We start from the raw sequence: 17,867 nt of genomic DNA on the forward strand, positions 1-17,867 counted from the left end.
GAAATTTGTTGAATAAAAATTCACTAGATTTAGTTTTAAAATACTTAAAACTAAATTCATGTTTTGACTCCAGAAAATTGATTTTAATTAAATACTATTTTTTCGGGACCTTTTACCCCTCTGTTACTTTTTCTTGTTTTTGATTTAATTGACAGTTGTGGATCAACAATAAAAGGGGCTATTATCTATTCGACATGCCGCACTAAGGCAGCATTAATACAAAAATATTGACAGTTTCGGCCCTGTAAACATTGAGACGACTACAGTTGGTCAAATATTGTGGAACATCAAACCACATTAAAAGGTTAAAGGAGATCTAAATCAGATAACGACTTGCCGAAGGTGGTAACAGAGTGGTAATTACTACTACTACTACTACTACTAATAACTCACTGCAGCACCAAGCCGCCTGAGGCCAACACAGCCACGCACGCTCCTCCTCCAACCTAATCTATTTAAAGCCTCCCTCTTACACCCTCCCAGGAAGTTCCCATTTCCTTTAAATCTTTATTTATGACATCCTCCCAACCCAGACAAGGACGACCTGCTTTCCGTGTAGCCCTAGACGGTTGGCCAAAAAGGACAATCTTCGGTAATCTGTCATCCTTCATCCGTAGAACGTGGCCTAGCCATCTCAACCTTTCTTTCATTATAGCCCCAGAAAGCGGGATTGAACCACACTTTTCGTACAACCTACTGTTTGAAATATGGTCAGTCAGCCGGGTACCCAGAACAATCCGTAGGCAATTTCTCTGGAAAACATCTAGTAAATTTTAGGAAAGATATATCGTTTGATATTTTTATTCTTTTTCCATCTCTTTATAACCCTCATAAATAATACAAGACTTGTTTTTTTTCAAGAATTAAGTATAACACTTGTCAAAATGTGTACCAAAAATCAGGCACAATATATATGTAAGGAAAGTGGGCTAACTGGGAGATTGTTTTTACCTTTTCTTCTAGCATAGTTTCACCTTCTTTTAAACAGAAATCACACAACTGTGTGTTCTAGATTGTTTTCATGGAAATTTAGCTAACCTCATCATAACTCTAAAACAGGCCTGGACCCTCGGTGTAACTTAAAAGCTATGTGAGATGTCCAGAAACAGAACAGATTAACCCTACCTCCTAAATAGACTTCGAAGTACAAGGGCTTTAGTGATTATTATCTTAGTGATTTCAGAAAAAAAGGAATAATACCCAAAAATAACAAAAATTTTGACTCTGAGTAATTTTTTAACGATATATTTAATCCGTTTCATTGTAAAATTTAACAATAGAAATTTTGATTCTTTCGTTTTGGTCGGTTAGAGTTCATTTGACAAAGATTTGTTTTTCTCTATTGTTGATTGGATATATTAGATTTTTGGCAACTGAATCATTTATATATGCCTATATTCACACTATGCGGAATTACGATACATCCATACATCAATTCCATTTATCAATACATATCAATACATCAATACATATCAATACAATATCAATATCAATATCAATATAATACAATATCAATATCAATATCAATAATATCAATATAATTTTCTTTAGGTATAAAACAAACCATTTGTTTATTGAAAAAAGGAATTGAATCGTTTAAAGAAAGAAGTCGAATTTTTCCCTTTTCATGAAAGATTAGAACAATCAGTCACTTTATCAAGACAGCAGAAAGATTTGCTTATTCGTCAAATAAGTCAGTAACCTTGTTTTAGACAAACTATTCAGTTTTTAGTTCAACTTTATCTGTCAACGAAATAGACCCCTATCGATCTAAAGATTCCGCTTATTTTCAAACTCAGCGAAGCTTATCGGCTAGTCTTTATGGGAAATGCCTTTTTATCGTCAGGAATCGTTTACAGGAAGAAGGAGAAGAAATTTTGCCTTTGTTTCTTGTTTCATTTTTGACATAAACACGACAGGTGAACGATTGTTTTTCCGATTCTCAAGGAAGATAGTTCCTATCTTTGCCTTTGTTTATCATCAATTTTCTTCTTTTCTTCGTAACACGAGTAAGAAGATAATGCCGTCAAAAAATCAAACTACTTTCATCTTTTCTGTAAAGACGGTGGCATTATGATCATTGCGAGCCAAAAAGCAATATTTGAAATTTTTTTTTTGATATTTTGTTTATATCCAAACCGTTCAGCTGAGAACGTTGGATCAACTGGTGAAATCTGTTTCCTCGTTTATTTGATGCACTATTCCTTGTAGCACAAGTAGATAATGTTTTGGGAAAAATAAATGACTTTGGTCCTTGCTATAAACATCGTGATATTATGACTATGCCAAGTCGAAAAGTGAAATCTGAAATTTTCTTTAAAATTGACATTTGTAACCGTTCCTTTCAGCTGAGAACGTTAGGTCGATAGTTCAACTCAGGACATTAGGCATGCTGATCAAAATTTACTGGAAAACGGGGGGGGAGAGTCAATTAAAGAAATGATCCTCAAATTTATATTTGTCTTATTTTATAGGTGTGCTACAAACCTTTCTTATACAAAAGGTTGTTCGTAACCTTCGAAAAAGAATCAAAACAACCAAAACCGATTATTTTAGCTTTTAAAGACAGAAACACTATAAGAAATTACTTTAGTATGGCCAATCTCCGGCCATGGTTTGGGGTTAGGACTCTTGGAAATATATCTGCTGATTTAGTTACTTGTAGTGAATTTTTTGCTGTACAGTGGCTTAACCATGGGGGGACAGGGGTCAGCAGATTTTACTGATATAAAATAAAAAATATTGAATAGCAAAACAAACTTTTCGGGATTAATTTTTTAAATTATCAAGTTAGAAAACGACGGCATATAACACATGCACATAAAGTATTTTGATGCTGGATTTGTGCAATTAACTAAAAAATCACACAAGTTTAAAGAATTCCCACGTAAACTGGGACATAGTAAACCGCAATAGTAATTTACAGATTGTTACGTCAACCATAGTTTTCCCACGAAAAATATTCCAAAGTTTTTAAAGCCACAAATCCCAGAAAGTTGAGAACTAATTTGGCCACTTCCTAATTTTCTCTTCAAGAAACAAGCATCTGTATGTTCAGTATGAATTAAACAGTTAGAGACAGAGCAAACGAGTTTTTTAATACGCTATTCCAAAGTTGAAAATGAAATAAGGTTATATTTCGAATGCTTAATTTCACCGTTTTAAAATATAGCTGAAATTAACAACTCCGAAACAAGTTGGATAACTTGGATTGCAATAATACATTTAGAACACATGGACGGAGAAATTAACATCACCTTTTTTATTTTTATATTCAGGGGAAAAATACATAATTTGAAAATGCATGGCAATTATTCGCGGAATACAGAAACAGTCCCGTACAAAGATGAGAAAAGGCCTGAAAACGTATGATATTTGAGAATCCAGAAAAAGGAAATTCCGAAAAAGGCTGTTCTATGGAAAATATGGGAAATTTTCATAAAAATAATTAAATATTGACTTGTGAGGTGGGGGCAAGCTCTATGGATTTATTTTTTATTTTTCCCGTAATTTTTATAATTAGACTTCTTTGCTGTTTTGTCGCAACCGCCTCTATATATATATATATATATATATATATATATATATATATATATATATATATATATATATATATATATATATATATATATATATATATATATATATATATATATATATATATATATATATATATATATAAACCCTCTGTAAACTCCTCAGCTCATTCAGGAACACCTGAATTTGTTTTAATATTTCAAGACCATACCAGTAATCATTGTATCTTTTTTAGTTACAACAATAAAAATTGGAGATGCACTCAAATTTATGACAAACATAAATAACTTCGAAGACCACACTGCCTTTCGATGACGGAAGTATAACAGTTCAAATTAGGGATGAAACTTTATAATCGATCTGTTCACTGTCGATTAAAAGGTTTCATCCCTATTTCGAACTGTTATACTTTTGTTGTGACAAACGGATCCAGCACAAACACCTACCTCTGAATTCTATGGTAAAAAGTATGCCTTGTTTTCATTAGTTTAGGTTTGTGAAATATTTTTGTAAGCCAGTCCCTTTATTCTTTAATAAGATAGAAAAGGAATGAAAAATCAGGTGATTGATTTTTTCAAACGGTAATTTGTGTTTTGTTAAAGAGAGATATTAAGTGTTCCAAGAGAAAATTATTGAAGATGCGAAAAAAGCGATAAACCAATAGATAGAGCATACACTAACAATCTCTGTTTTTCAAAATAACACATAACTGCTTTTGAATTCCCTCACTAAGTCGTGAAATGTATCCCTTAATTTCGGAATTTGGTTGATTGGTCAGGTTTGTAAAAAGAAGGTACAAGCTTATGGTTAATTGTTAATCAAATTAGTTGTTTTAATTTGATTAAATTAACTGCTAATTATTAACGGTTTATTATCAACCATATGGCAGTTTTGCCTAGTCGCAAATTGAAAATTTTCCTCTCAGAGCATAAGAAAAAATAACAAATCTTACCCTTAAAGACACCACAAGACACTTTTTAGATGTCATATGAGATGAATAGGATCCAGAATGGGAAAACCTTTTACCACAATTGGGACACTCGAATGGCTTTTCTCCGGAATGTATACGAATATGTTCCTGAAATTAAAGTTTATCAGCTTAAGAAACATAGCTAAATATAGGCGAATTGGAAGTTCAGCATAGATAAACCGTTTTTCACTCCCCCTCACTAGCCTCCCCCATTATGAATTAGCCCATCAAGTATTAAGTTCTTAAACATTGTTAACCTTATATGAACAAAGTACATGGAAGCATATACCGTTTTTTGATTTCTAGAAAATTCTTACCAAAACTAAGTATAAAAGATTTGAAGTATGACATTAACTCTGCAAAGAACTCAATGTAGAGATATTTAATTTACCTACTAAAGCAAACGACTGCTCCGAAGAACTACCTCCCCTGTCAAGTAGAACCTGAAAAAGCACGACCCAAAAATACGTTCTCTGTATATTTTCTCCCTTTCCGTAGGGGAAACCTCTGATACTTGGCCACCTTGTCAGATCATAACCCATTGTGCATCTTTGCCTCTCCTCCGTCGTAGTGCATATCCAAAGCCTTCCCAAAATCTCATGATTTTTCACAATTTCGTTGATATTCGGCCGCTTTTAGGTGAGCCGTTAAAGGCCAAATTTAGCAAAGTTTATGCAGCAAATATCAGGCCAAGTCCAAAAAAAGGTTTATCACCGGTTTGATTTTAACGTATCAATCGTACGGAAACAATTCCAGAACTATTCGTCGTTTGATTATACTCTTGAGCGTGTATAATGTTCCAACGCGCATTTTAGAATTGACTAGCTGTTCATTCACAATAAGATTTACCTAAGACCAGGATTCAGCCAATGCTGAGATTTTACCTAACATGCATAATACATTATACATAATAATACTTAATTCATGTAATAATAACATATAATACAATACCTAATAGGCATAACAGTATAAGAAAAAAACTATAGGAGTAAAACCATGTGGTGAATATTTTCACAATTAGAATCAAAATTTGTATTTTCATGACTGAAGTTATATCGGAGATTTCACACTTCTGAAGCAACTGATAAATAATAACAATAATAATAAAACTTGTTTGCAGGTTCTCTCAAAGGGAGGATCAGTAGGGTAGAACCGATGACAAAGATCCGAGTTATTGAACGGTTCCGCAGCCAACAATCAAGGTCGTATCCATGGGGGGGGGGGGGGGTACTGGGTTTGAAACCCCTTCACAAAAAATCTTCTACGGCTTGTAAAGTGGGTAAAAACAACGCGAATAAACAATTTTTTGACGTTTTGTAAAGTTTTTGTAGCCTCTCCTAAAAAAAAACAATCTCCCCCTTGAGAAAATCCTGGATACAACTTTACCTACAATAAAGCTTAGGAAATATCTCAGAAGTACGACAACCCGGGTTGCAGGGGCGTATTTGCGCCATTTGGGTGATTTTTATGATTGACTTTTTCAAATCAGCTCATTTTTGGGGCAAAAATTTTCAAAAGCAAAATGGCGCTTTCGACACATTTTCGTTTTATGGTGCCACAATTTTAAACCAGAAGTCTGGTATTACTGATGAGAACTTCAATTCTAGGTATGAAAATGGTGACTTTTCTGATTGGTCAGTTCGGGCTAAGCAAGATAGAAAATACTCAGCACAGGGTTAAATTCCTATACAATTCCTATACAATTTTTTCTATACAGCTCCTTGTAAATGAAGCTTTGGTGAGAAGTTTTGATCGTTATTTGGTGCCAGGGGCGTCGTTTGGGGGGGGGGGGAGCAAGAGAGGGCAGTTGCCCCCCCAATAATGTGGAGACAAATTATTATATTACCCAATGCCCCTTAACGATCCGGTTATGGACTCCTCTTATCCCTCCTAATAAAAATGCTGCAGATTCACCCCTGTTTGGTACCATTCTTTGTTCTTTTTGAATGTCCTAGTGACAGCATAAAAATAAAAGTGAATCAGGTACTTTGGCCGTAAAACATCGTAAAAAGATGGGAAAATTGGTTTTGTCAGATTAGCCTCAAAAAAGGTCAAATAGATTTAATATCCATATATGCAGCCATGTACGAACTGAACTATATCATAACTATTTTTCAGGAAGGCTTGTCTGACGAATCGTAAAGTTTCATATTAAGTGCATATCACTCGAATCTCGTAGGGATTTCCCATTCCTCTTTTGTTTGCATGCATATGAATGTGTGTATATCTTTAATGTTTCTTCTTCAAATATTTTATTTTGTATTCTTGATACTAAGTTACAATCCATATGGGCTCCAATAAACCCCCTAAAACAATTAGCCGTAAAAATGCAAGTTTCCTGATCCATCTGTTTAGCTTTCCAAAGCATTATGAGAAAGTGCAGGTTGTCGGTAATATAATTTATAATCTTCATTCTTACAGGAGACAACAGGATCACCTCAAATTACAACCCACGTCGAAATTCGATTCTTTTCCGATAACGACCCTATACGTGGTTAAAAGGAAATGCTTCATTCAACGTCAGATGCAATCAACGGCCTTGTTATAGCCCACTGTATATTGGGCAAGTGGGAATAAAAGGATTACATTCCCCAGCTGACACGGTTGCCATATATATTAATCTCTGTTACTCTTTTATCAGGTATGAAACGTGCGGCTTTACAGTGGTGGATAGTTAAGTCAGTATTTGTTGCTAGCTCCTCAAAAAACTATTCAGTTATATATTTGATAAACCAAAAATAGATAGAAAGTAGAAAATGTAGTCTTATTTGGAAAAAGATGATACTTTTCAGGTAAAAAAACACACTATTTTACATCTTTGCCTCTCTCTTGAAGCTGTTCTAGGCTGTCCCCCACAAGAAAATATTGTAGGCTAAATCTTCTGCCCCTTCTAGAAAAACTTTCTGTAGGGTTACCTTAGAGATATTTACAAGATACAGATGCGTCTTTATAAGATGGACATGTTCCATCTATTTTTTTGTTTTTCCAACCGAAGACTATAATTCCAGTCGAAAATCTATAGTATAAAATATTGTAGCAAATATTATATAAGAATTTAAGACCTTGGTCATCAATCTAGGGCCATAGGGAAAGCAGGTCGTCGCGGAATGAAATGTAAAGGGGTCACAAGAAAGAATTTAGAGGAAATTGGAAGTACATGGAAATGAAGGATGGAGCTTCAAGTATATTGGGCTGAAGGATGAGTTGGCTTAGCTCTGTTCGCCTTTTTAACCGAGGGCTGAGCGAAGTAGGGTCAATTGAAGGTGGTGTTGAGTTTGGTGAAGTTAGGGGAGTTCATTTGCCTCCAAAGATTTTTTGGTCCCTTCCTAAATTAAAAATTATTTTTGGTACTTTCATTGAAAACAGTTTTTTTTTTTATATTTCACTTTGGCGTTTTGCCCCCTAAATTTCCATGAATTGACGCCACTGGTTGAGAAAAGTATTGACACCACTAAAGTTTTCCTCTCAGAGGGGGTAGGGGGCTATTAAATAGGAGTGCCAATTAGAAACCACATCTCGTACTAAACTGCAAAATTTCTAAAAATATCTAACAAAACAAGGGGTCAGATTCCTCTCCACAAAATAAAGTGTTTTCTTTCCTCTCTTTTCAATATAATCTGAAATGGGGGCCATAATATGATGAAACAAGAAAAAATAAAGAAAACAAAATAAGTTCCAAGAGCAGGAATATTTTTACCAATTCTCCGTCTGTATTAGCCTGTTAGAAAACGATTTCAGCCCACAAAAAGTTAAATGGTTACTTTTTTGGTCAATTTTGAATATAAATTTTTCTTTCACATAATTAACGGTAACAACAAATATTTAATCTATCATATTAACTTCAAACATTACCTTTTTTATGAACAAATTCTGATCATCTAATTTAAAAATCAGTTTTAGAGCATTTTCAAAGACACTAAGATTTTACCTTTTATATTTATGAATCGTGATGTATTTTGCAACACTGACTGCCAATAGAATCCACGTTGGGAATAAAAGGATTATGTTCCCCTCATTCTTTTTCCTTATTCTCAGGGGTTTTCCTGATAATCCACCAAGGTAACAGGTGTGAGCCTTAGTTATCAAAAATGCTGATAAGGGCTGTTAATGTAAATGGCATGGTTTGGTAATTGGAACTTGGCCTGCTGGAATTCTTGGAAAAGAGGTTATCCAAGCCAATTTCTTGGAAATAGCGCGAGAGAATAAAATGTTTCTAATATGTTCCAGATAACCTTTACAGGTAAAGAATATAACGGTCTAAATGAAATGTTGAAAGAACATTAGTTAATTATGGTGTTTTTTTCAACAAACGGTTAGAATTTTCGCAAACTGTGAACTAACATCAAAAACAAGAAGAACAATAGGGAATTCTTTTCGTAAGACAGTGGAAATCTAATTTGAATGAATATATCGGCCCTATGTCCAAAGGCCGTCCTCAGCAAAACATAAATATATAAAAGAAGAAAAACTTCAACAACATACGACCAAAAAAAAAAATTGATTTTTTTTAAAACAGTCCCGGCATCCTTACTTCAGCGAAGTTTAACCAGGACTGATAAATAAAGTGAGATGAAACAAGGCAATTCATTGAAATGACAGAAGAATAATTAAAAACACGTTTTTAGTGCTAATCTTGTCTGTTTGGAAATACAACAGCATAAAGATGATATCACCAAAGCTTTAAATTCTAATATTGCTACTGTTTCTTTTAATTCTGCTTTAAGCAGCCAAGTATTTGAAAATCCTAGCCACAAAATACTTTTTGAAGAATCCGCCCTTATTAGCAATGATATAGGGATAAAGCAAGTCGTTCTAGAAGCAATTGAAATCAGACTTAATAATAATAATATTTCCTTAAATAAAGACTTGGGACTAGATGTTCTACACACAAATTAAATTAAAAAAGATCTTGCAAAATATTAAAAAAAACAGTGGATATTAACACAGAACCAGTCACAAATAGACCATTGAGGTTAGCTGCCAAAAAGGCAAGATTAGCACTAAAAACGTGTTTTAAATTATTCTTCTTTATTCTTCTTCGCTGAAGTAAGGATGGTGGGACTGTTTAAAAAAAAATTCATTTTAGTTTTATTGGTCGTATGTTGTTGCAAGTTTTGCTTACAACATTCAAGTTAGATTTCCACTGTCTTATGAAAAGAATTCCCTATTGTTCTTCTTGTTTTTGATGTTTGTGACGGAAAGGCAGTGTGGTCTTCGCCGCTACTTGAATTGTGAACTTTTTGTTTGTAAAAAGACTCAGGCACGTACAAATGGATTATCTCGGAAAGTTCATATTACCAGAGATAAGTTCATTAAAACCGAAAAAAAAATACGTTAATCATGTGAGAATTATAATTAAATGAAAAATTTAAGACACGAATTTCGACAGGGTCCCTCTCCCTTCCTGTATATGCGCAGGAAGTGTTAAGATTTTAAAATTTACAATAAAAACTTTTTTGAAATAGATTCGTATAAGTTACATATTTTTAAATTAAGCCAATATCACAAGAAGGACCTTCAGGCCCGACCCCTTTCTGCATCTCAACATTATTTTTGTTATTTTTTCTATAACGTTCTTTTTTTTTAATCTGGCTCCACTAATTCCACCTCAAAATAAATCAATGCCCATGCGCTAACTAAGATACTGCAAAAATCAAATTTTTGCAATTTTCCGAATTTTCAAATAATTGAATTTTCCAAAATAGAAGACTTTAGAGGCAAAATTAAAACCTGAACGATAAAAGTTGTGAAGTCACTAGACTACAAGAAAATACAGAAAGTTAATAACTTTTTTAATTATTATAAATTAAAAAGAAGGCGAGTCACACCGTGATTACGCTAGGCTCTCGGCGGTCCTATTTTAGTTAACAATGAACTGAAAAACAAAAGGGGGAATTTTTGATTTCTCAACAGACTTTGTGCAAGAATTTGAAGAATTTATAGAAGATAAACAAGAATTTCGTAAGAATACATATACAATTATTTGGTAACAAAGGTTTCTTGTATGTATCTTTAAAGATTTGGTTCTTATACTGCAGGATTATGAATTATTCAAGCCATTCAGAATCAGTTCATACAAGTTCATGACCTAGGGAGGGAGGCATATGAGTAAACTATCTTGGGGACGGGTCTAATTAGGAGCACATTTTAGGCCATAATATTTTCTTTGTTTTGGGGGGGGGGCGTGCTTTTGAACTAATTTCAGCGGATCTGTCATACCCCTTCATTAGTAAAACTGTCCAATGTTTATTCATTTTATGACCTAAGCATGCCCCAAGAGGAGCAAACCCCACGGGATGGCCAGGAACAGCTGACATTTTGTCGAAGAGAAAAGGCACAAAACCGAACCGTCGAAATGGTGAGCAGAATAATTGATCAAAATACTTATCTAAACTTTACATCAAACTAAATTATTTGTAAATTATTTTTTCAATGTTACGCTTATGACCTGATAAAGTTCATGCCTCCTCCCAAAATTAGTCCTTTGGGCGCTCTTGCCAAATCTTGTTAGAAAGGAAGTCAGAACTATTTTCACAGAGGTAAACCTATTTTAATGAAAATTTCCAAAAGGAAAGTTAGTACTTTGAGGGAATCCGAAAGAAATCGGGGAAATACAAGCCTAGGCACAAAGGAAACATCCTTTCGGCAAAGATGACTGCCTCGAGAACTTGAACTTGTTACTTCAAAGTAGCTGGAAATCAACATAAGAACGTTTTGGTCGTCGATCCTTCACGCCCAATTTACTTCCAAGGGAATTAATATGAGCTTTCAGGCACAATTGGACTAGGTAAATAGTGGATTTAATCAAAATTAGGTTTGGGCAAGAGAATTTCAACTTTTCCAAGGCCTGATGACAAAATGACTCGAATACAAATTGATAAGTCAGATGGAGAAATACAGAAACGATTCAATTAAAACATTGAAAACATAGTCCTCTGGTGGTCTAAGGCCTAGCTAGGTTCAAACTTTTCTACTTACGGATTCGGCTGCATCAGAGATAAATTTTATTAGTCAACAATAATCTTGCTGAATAAACTACTGTCTTTTTGTTTTGAAAGTAAAAACACCGAAGTTTCGCCAAAAAACAAACTTCAAAATTGTTACATAAAAGGTATGGGCGATGAAAATATTCTGAAAGCAGACTTGAAATCAGCAGAAACAAATCGTAAAAAAATGCCTCAATAATCCTACTGAAAATAAAAAAAACATTTAACGTCACTGGATTTTCCCTTGCGTCACTATTCAAGTGGTTCCAGGTGGGTTATCGTTTAACGGTTCCCATTAAGTTGAGTTATCATTGAATCAAATGGAAGCTCACATATAATGCATGTGAATGTTTTTATACCCGAATTTGGCACTATTCCATTTCTGAATACATATTTGATTTTTTCGTCAGCCAGTTGGAAAGAAAGTGGAAAATTCAACTTTCCTTTAATAACCCTTTCACCTGGTTTGTACTTTTGGACTTACTGCCGAAGATATATTCCAAGAAATAGTTCTTGTTTCTTTCCTATAAAATTGGTTAGAATGTTGACATATTTTCCATTTTTTTTTGTATTGATTACAATATATTGACACAATGTTTTACATTGATAAAAATAAAAACATTGATTTCGAGCTCTGTTCAGGGAGCCACAACGGATTTCTTGCCGTAAGGGGGTTTGAGGAGGGTGGTACGGTATGGCCCTACTTTTACTTGTTGTAATTTCTGTTCTTTTTAGATTTTACTTTTCTATTCATTTGAATTCATGGAATATTTAGGCTTAATTTATTCGTTCGCTGTAATTTTTATTCATTTCAAGTTTGTTTTTATTATATAATTTCTGCTCGTTTTAGGTTTCATTTATTCCATGTAGTAATTTCTTTTAGCTGTAAATATGACTTATTACATGAATTTATTTCTGATCACCCTAGGTTTTAAAATTACTCTGAAAATGAAATGAATTTAAAAATGAAAAAACTTTTCATTGGCAAACATGCTCTTAGAAAACATTCCTTTTTAAATGAATTTATTTTCGATCGACGCAAAAATTTTATTCGACATTAAAACTAGGGAAAACTAGAAAATTCAGTCTTGGGGGTCGGATCTTAACTAGTAAAGACTTAACTTACTTATAAAGCCCTGGAATATTAATCTGAAACAAGACTTTATGGCTATTAATAAACTTTAAAAATAAATATATCTCAAAGAAAATGTCGGGACTTTCAGAAATCGTATCTACGTTCCTACATTCCGGACCAATAATAGCACTAAATTTCCAGACACGTACACAAGGATGTAATAACAAGGGGGGGGGAGTGGAGCCTCATATAACGTATTAATGCTAAAATTCTCACACATAACTCTCAAAATTTGGGACCCATCAGAAAATTTATGCGTTTCAGGAAGATTTTTGCTCAAACTAATAAAGTAAAAATCCATTCAACTTATTCCGTTTCGCCAAATATCTGCTCAACATACCAACACGGATAGGCAACTCAAGATTGATAATCAAATGCAGCATATCCGACCCAGAAATCGCGGTTTCAGAACTTATTTCAAAATACGAAAAACAAAATTGTAGATTTCCCATGGCTTATAATTCTATTTTGATTCGTTGATTTTTTTGTCCTTTTCTTTCCTCGCATTAACTTTGCCTTAATAGTTTAAAGCATGTTAGTTTTTTTTTTGTTGTGCTTGGTCCTTTCTTTTGTTTTTTAGACTGGTCTTCAATTTAATTAATTAAATAATTAAAATACCATAGTAATCCCACCTGTATGTTAGATTGTTTTTAGGCATTTTCAGATGTAATAGAACGATTTATAGACTGCTAAAAAAATTTTCAATATTTTTTTTTCTACGTTAATTTTTCAAATAAATATAAGGCATCCTTATTACCAAAATGGTAATAAATATCTCTTGTTATTATATTTTATGAACGAATCAGCATTTGGAATCAGCATCAACATTTTTTTTCAATATTTTTTTTTACTACGATAATTTTTTAAATAAATATAAGATATCCTTATTACCAAAATGGTAATAAATATCTCTTGTTATTATATTTTATGCAGGAATCAGCATGTGGCATATTTATATTCCCAAACTGCTGATCCACAAATTTCTTCTGTAGTCTAAACAAAGCGTACCATTGGCTAAAATTCGAGATAAAAATGATTTATTTTAAAATATAGTCCTAAATCACGCGGCGAATTTGGAAGTTAAAAGAAGCATTTCTGCGGAAGTTGAAGAGTTAAGAGCAAATTTTGGAAACTAAAAGAATTAGGTATATTAGATGACATTCCAATTCTTAGAATGCGAACAATTGATTTTAGTTTGATATAATCTATATATTTTAAAACGCTTGCCTTAATTTTGGATTACTAGGAGGGAAAAAACCTCCAATAAGCTCTTTCTATTGCCTTTTTTTTTTTTTTTTTTTTTTTTTTTTTTTTTTTTTTTTTTTTTTTTTTTTTTTTTTTTTTTTTTTTTTTTTTTTTTTTACTAAATACAGAAAAAATAATGTATTTCAAACAAACAAAAAATGTTTAAACCTGCCAAATAATATTAAGTATAATTACCCTTTTTTGTGGTGAGAGGGGATGGAACAGGAAATTAGGGTTTTTTTTTTAGTCAACCCATTAATTTGTCATTCAAAGGATGAAATCTCATTAAGACATCTTCAGGCCTTTCGGATCTTCTCCATAGTTTTTGAGATTTGTCATAACCTGTTTTTTTTTTGCGATTTCTTCCATTTAGTTAAACTAAATATATAGTTCTTAAAATTTTTACCCCCTCCCCCACAAATAGTCATGCGTAAGTAGCTGATTCTTGAAGAACCGATATTCAAAATATCACATATCAAACGAATAATGGGTCTAAAAATATAACTGCAGAAGGTTTTCTCCCCCCTCAGGTGGTCAGTACTCAAAAGTGTAATATACCATGAAAAGAGAAATCACCAATGCAACAGCACAAACACACACAAAAAAAGAAAAAAAAAGAGAGAGACAGAAGGAGAAAAGGAAGACTGTTTTCCTAAATTAGTGATTAATATAGACAAGCACTTGAATGAGACATTAACCCTATTCATCCATGCAATCACATAGGTCAAACAGCATAGCCACACACAATCAACCATAAAGAATAATCCATGGACAGGCAGTCATGTCGTCAATAAGTACAAGTCGTCATTTACCAAACAATAGAAAAAATAATATAGACAAATAATTCAGAGGCAATACCCAACATAAGGGCTCATCAGGAGAATACACTGGCCTATATAGGGTTTCGCCACTCTAAATTCTCTACCCAGCACAGTGCTGTGGCTACCACAGAATATCCATGGCATCCCCGCGTCAGGTATCACCCCCAAAATACATGCCTATGAAAGAAAAAAAAACAGCAAATGTAAAACAACCAAGTAAAACCAAAACAAGCTTATCCTGTTAATATATCCCTCCCTTTAGCAACAATAGGTTAACTAAATATTATAAATTTTACCAAATCACAAATATTAACACATTGCAAAAAACCTGAGTAAACTAAACAATTAAACAATTATATAAACAACAATATATATATATATATATATATATATATATATATATATATATATATATATATATATATATATATATATATATATATATATATATATATATATATATATATATATATATATATATATATATATATATATATAAAACGACACGATATTTTTTTTCGTCTGAAAATTGATATAGTAATATCTTCTGGTATGAAAAAGATATAGATAAGACTTAGAAAAAATTCGTTTCCCCTCCCACCGCCCTTAATCTATTTTTCTTAAATCCCCTGCATACTGAAATAAGAGACCGAACAACCGGAAAAAACTGTCAAAATGAAATTTGACAGTTGGACAAGGATGAGTGAAAATCAATCACGTTATTACTATTTTGAAGCGTTCCGACCTAAGTTAATTTTGCATTTTGTTTGATCTCCTATTATATCAAATTCGTATGCATCGATTGGCTAGCCGCCTTGCAGGCAAACCGAACTTTGGAAGTTGATAGAATAGATCCATTGAACTTTTAGCAAGATATACCATTAAAAAAAATGTTACTTAGATCAAGATTTTTAGTAAAGTAAGGTTATTTTTACATTGTTTAGATCAGGAGCACGTATTCACTAGACAAAAAGTTTTTTCATTTTTTTTAATGTAAATTCGTGTATGAAAGGACTTGCTTTTCCACGGGGGAGGGATACACCAGACACCATTTTTATGTATAAAATTTACTTCACCGAGCGAAGCTCGTTCCCCGACGTTTTATAACGTACAAACGTTATAAAAAGGAAAGAAGCTCTTCATAATATGAAATGGAAAGACAAGGTGAAATTGCACAATCAACTTCGTAAGTTACTTCTAGTTAAACTCATAATATGGATTCTCTTGTTCTTTCAACCTGCTTTAACACCGATGTCGAAACAATTCAAGCTCAAACAGACAATCCCTTGGAAGTGGGAATAGTAAGTAATAAATCCCTTGGAAGTGGGAATAAGGAAGTTGTAATAAGTTAGTTAAAATTATATCTAACATTCGGTGAATTGGCGCTGTTTAAATAAAAAGAATCTAAGGGTATTTGTAGGTTGTACACAGACAGATGCGTGTTTAGTGTATGTGATAAATGAGGGACGTAAAGACAGAAAACGATCAAAAATGGGGCTTTTAAAGGCCAAACGAAAATACTGAAGAAAACATAGAAAGCAAATATTTCGAGATAACAACCGCCTCTCTTCTTCAGCGCGAACAAAATAACATGATCAAGAAAAAACAAAACCAAAAAACAGGCATGGAAAGTACAACAAAACCAATGAATAAAAAACACACCAAAAAATTAAATAAATTCAATAAAAGACCAAAAATTAAAAGAATTAAAATCAAATACCTAACAAAAAAATAAAGTGAATTATTCGCCAATATTCGCGATTTGCACAAAATCCAAACAAATTTGAACTGCCAACGACGGATACTAACGAACTAATCTTCTTCAAATATTGTTCTATCGTTCTATTCAAAGGTTGTTCTCTCGAAATATTTGCTTTCTGTGTTTTCTTCAGTATTTTCGTTTGGCCTTTAAAAAACCCATTTTTAATCGTTTTCTTTCTTCATGTTATGGCAGGCCAATGTGGTTTAAGAAATTAAATGAGGGGCGGTATGCAAAAATTTTTTTAGCCACATTAGGCTTGGATCAGGGCCGTTCAAAGGGGGGGGGGTACAGCTGCCCAAGGTGCCGTGGCTGAAGGAAGGCATGGATGTAGAGTCGATTCAATCAAATTTTCAACTTAATTCATTTTTTGCTTATAGTTGATTCAGGAGGAGGGTGTCCTAATTAATTTTGTACCGGGCACCACCAACGTTAAAATGGCTCTGCCTTGGATCATAAATGAATAATAATGACCTGGGTATCTCAGCAGAAATAATTAAGTGGTTTTGGAAAAAGGTTTTGGAAATTTAGATTTTCTCCCCGGTCCCTTAAACTAAACAACTTCAATCGGTTGGGCCGATTCCTAATTTGTCTCTGCAGTCTTTTGGCCAAAACCCAGTAGACTATCTACACACAAAAAATGCCTGTAAGCTTTGTTTTATCTATCCTGCAAAATTAAAAAGTGAACTGAGCTGTATGCATAACAAGTCGAATTTGGGAGCCTATAATCCGTTTGCACCATTTCAAGACTAAATGTATTAAATCAAAATTGGTACTTGTGTATTATGCGCCACTCACTCGAGTTTGCGCTGTGTGAACTCGAGAACAAACCGGTTTCTTCGTTAGTTTCTTTCAGCTTGGCGTAAGACAAGACAAAAATAAATGTCAGAGTAGATGGGAAATATATAATTTTATATAATATATATAATATTATAATATTATAAATATATATATATATATAATATTATAATATATATATATATATATAATATATTATATATATATATATATATATATATATATATATATATATATATATATATATATATATTATATAAATACATAATTTTATAATTCAGAGTAAATGGGAAATATATTTGCACATTAAAGGGGGGGGGGGTAAAGTATTTGGACAGTTTGAAGTTAGAAAACAATTCTTACTTCATAATATGCAGAATAAATGTACCTAACAAAGTTTCCATGCAGACCTGCTATACTTTACCCCCCTCCCTAATGTCCAAACATATAGCCCGAATTTGTTTCTAAAGTAACAAAGAAACCGGTTTGTTCTCGAGTTTTAAACAGCATAAACTTGAGAGTGGCGTACAATGCACAAGTACCTCAAAATCATCTAAAATATTATATGTAACATTTTTATATAATAACGTTAACCAATAAAAGGTGGTATGTTTTC

At 32.9% G+C, this 17,867-nt stretch overlaps 1 protein-coding gene across 1 annotated transcript in view; it reads right to left on the minus strand.

Moving 5' to 3' along the window:
- LOC136031702 (zinc finger E-box-binding homeobox protein zag-1-like) overlaps positions 1-17,867 on the minus strand; it is a 52,604-nt gene that overhangs the window by 13,571 nt on the left and 21,166 nt on the right. The window contains exon 4 of the mRNA XM_065711397.1: positions 4,490-4,615. Coding sequence (XP_065567469.1) covers positions 4,490-4,615 — 126 coding nt within the window. The remainder of the gene's footprint in view (positions 1-4,489; positions 4,616-17,867) is intronic.

The sequence above is a fragment of the Artemia franciscana genome, chromosome 10 (assembly GCF_032884065.1).
Source record: "Artemia franciscana chromosome 10, ASM3288406v1, whole genome shotgun sequence".
Lineage (NCBI taxonomy): Eukaryota > Metazoa > Arthropoda > Branchiopoda > Anostraca > Artemiidae > Artemia > Artemia franciscana.